This window comes from Clarias gariepinus, chromosome 18 (genome assembly GCF_024256425.1).
Source record: "Clarias gariepinus isolate MV-2021 ecotype Netherlands chromosome 18, CGAR_prim_01v2, whole genome shotgun sequence".
NCBI lineage: Eukaryota > Metazoa > Chordata > Actinopteri > Siluriformes > Clariidae > Clarias > Clarias gariepinus.
The window spans coordinates 29,127,501-29,130,000 of NC_071117.1; the positions used below are offsets into that span (position 1 = coordinate 29,127,501).

General features: G+C 44.6%; 1 protein-coding gene across 1 annotated transcript in view; it reads left to right on the plus strand.

The window, feature by feature from the left end:
- The window catches only part of chtf18 (CTF18, chromosome transmission fidelity factor 18 homolog (S. cerevisiae)), a 12,354-nt gene that overhangs the window by 5,576 nt on the left and 4,278 nt on the right, over positions 1–2,500 (plus strand). The window contains exons 9-15 of the mRNA XM_053476594.1: positions 147–244; positions 341–464; positions 547–689; positions 912–1,005; positions 1,174–1,272; positions 1,499–1,629; positions 2,357–2,480. Coding sequence (XP_053332569.1) covers positions 147–244; positions 341–464; positions 547–689; positions 912–1,005; positions 1,174–1,272; positions 1,499–1,629; positions 2,357–2,480 — 813 coding nt within the window. The remainder of the gene's footprint in view (positions 1–146; positions 245–340; positions 465–546; positions 690–911; positions 1,006–1,173; positions 1,273–1,498; positions 1,630–2,356; positions 2,481–2,500) is intronic.

Genomic DNA, 2,500 nt, shown 5'->3' on the forward strand with positions numbered 1-2,500 from the left:
ACACACATATATCCGGGTTTCCTCCACTGTTTCACTAGAACTCTTAGTTTAGCTGCTTAACTTAACTGCTTCTGAAATCTGAGAAGTCTATTTCTTTTTCTTTTTCTTTTGTGTGTGTGTGTGTGTGTGTGTGTGTGTGTGTTTAGGTTGCGCTCCTGTCTGGACCTCCTGGATTAGGAAAGACGACGTTGGCGCACATCATCGCCAAACACGCCGGATATAATGTAGTGGAGATCAATGCCAGGTACTGAGTGTGCACACACACACACACACACACACACACACAGAGGTGTTTTTTAGTGATTATGTTGATTGTGTGTGTGTGTGTGTGTTCCTGCAGTGATGACCGCAGTGCGGAGCTGTTTCAGAAGCGGATCGACACGGCCACACAGATGAAGTCGGTTCTGGGAGCGAACGAGAAACCCAACTGTCTGATCATCGACGAGATTGATGGAGCTCCAGCAGTAAGATCTCCTTCATCTCCTTCATCTCCTCCTTCCTTCTCCTCCTCTCTAAACTCTGTGGTTCTGTATGGTTCTGGTGCAGGCTGCCATCAATGTTCTGCTGGCGACCCTGAACAGGAAGGACAGTCGAGAGGGGGAGGAGTCCACTGCAAACTCACTGAAGAAGAAGAAGAAGAAGAAAGAGGCTGTTTTGCTTCGGCCCATCATCTGCATCTGTAACGACCTGTAAGCTCCTCCTCCTAAACCCCCCTGCCCCGCCCCCCTTCACCGCGAGTGTGTGATGAGAGCGCGATGAGTCTCTGATTCGAGTCTGCAGTGTGACTGTGTGTGTGTGTGTGTGTGTGTGTGTGTGTGTGTGTGTGTGTGTGTGTGTGTGTGTGTGTGTGTGTGTGTGTGTGTGTGTGATCAGAGTCCTGGTGAGATCTGATTGGCTGTTTGTCTCCATAGTTACACTCCGGCTCTAAGGCCACTGAGGCAGCAGGCGTTTCTGTTAACGTTCCCTCCGACGCAGCAGTCACGTCTCACACAGAGACTGGCGGAGGTGAGGAACACACAGCGCGGGACACACCCACACGGGACACACCCACACGGGACACACCCACACGGGACACACCCACACGGGACACACCCACACGGGACACACCCACACCTGTATAACTAATAACTGACTATAAAATGGTGTGTGTGTGTGTGTGTGTGTGTGTGTTAGATCACCCGTCGACAGGGTATGAAGGCGGACACGGGTTCTCTGATGGCCTTGTGTGAGAAGACTGACAACGACATCCGGGCATGCATCAACACACTGCAGGTGTGTGTGTGTGTGTGTGTGTGTGTGTGTGTGTGTGTGTGTGTGTGTGTGTGTGTTTAAAATCAACTGAAGACATGAAAGCCATGTTTTTTTTTTTTTTGCTCTAAAATCGTAAAGGCTCAGTTTAAACTTTATTAATATGTTAATCTCATCTAATGTGTTAAGTGATGAACATACACTTTTGTGTGTGTGTGTGTGTGTGTGTGTGTGTGTGTGTGTGTGTCAGTTTTTACACGGCCGGGGGCAGAGACAGTTGGATATGCGTGTGGTGAATTCTATGAGCATCGGCTTAAAGGACCAAAACAAGGGACTGTTTTCTGTATGGCAAGAAATATTTCAGCTTCCTCGGGTGAAAAGGTATATACACACACACACACACACACACACACACACACACACACACACTTAATAGTTAATTAAAAAATAATTAAAGAGGGAGAATGCTGTTGTAGTTCTGATTACATCCAGTAGGTGGCAGTGCCGCATTAAATCAGGATCACCTGTGGTTATGGACACACACTAACAATTTCCTTGGATTTGCACTGAAACCATTAAATGCAGGATTTTGAGGCGTAGCTGTAGAACAGGAAGTGACTGTGTGCACTTCCTGTTAAATACACTAATGAGAGCCGGGGTGACATGACACAGGGCTTCACCTAAAATATGTAATACAATATTATATATAATAATACAATATTACATATAATAATACAATATTACATATAATAATACAATATTATATATAATAATACAATATTAAATACATGTACTAGATTACTGTGTAATACTTACAAGTGGCCTTGAGTCATATTCTGATGGTATTTACTGTTTTAGAAACTTTTTTTTTTTAAGATTATTATTATTATTATTATTATTTATTACCTTTAATACCTTTTCTTAGTTAACAACTGTGAGCTCCTGTAACCGAGCATAAGCAATTTCCCTCTGGGATCAATAAAGTTATTTAAATCTTTGAAACCTTCTTCCTTTGAGATTGAGTGTTTATAACATCTGCAGTGAGGGAATGTAGATACTGTGATCAGGATTAGAGTCATGTGACTGATTTTTGGGTTTGTAATGTCAGGAAGCGGATTGGCGGAGATGGGTTTGGAGGGTTTGAGGAGGCGGGGCTTAGAGACAGCAGCCAGAGACTCCAGCACATCCTTCACCTGGTGTCGTCCTGCGGAGAGCACGAGAAACTCACACAGGTATGAACAGTGGTGCAGGA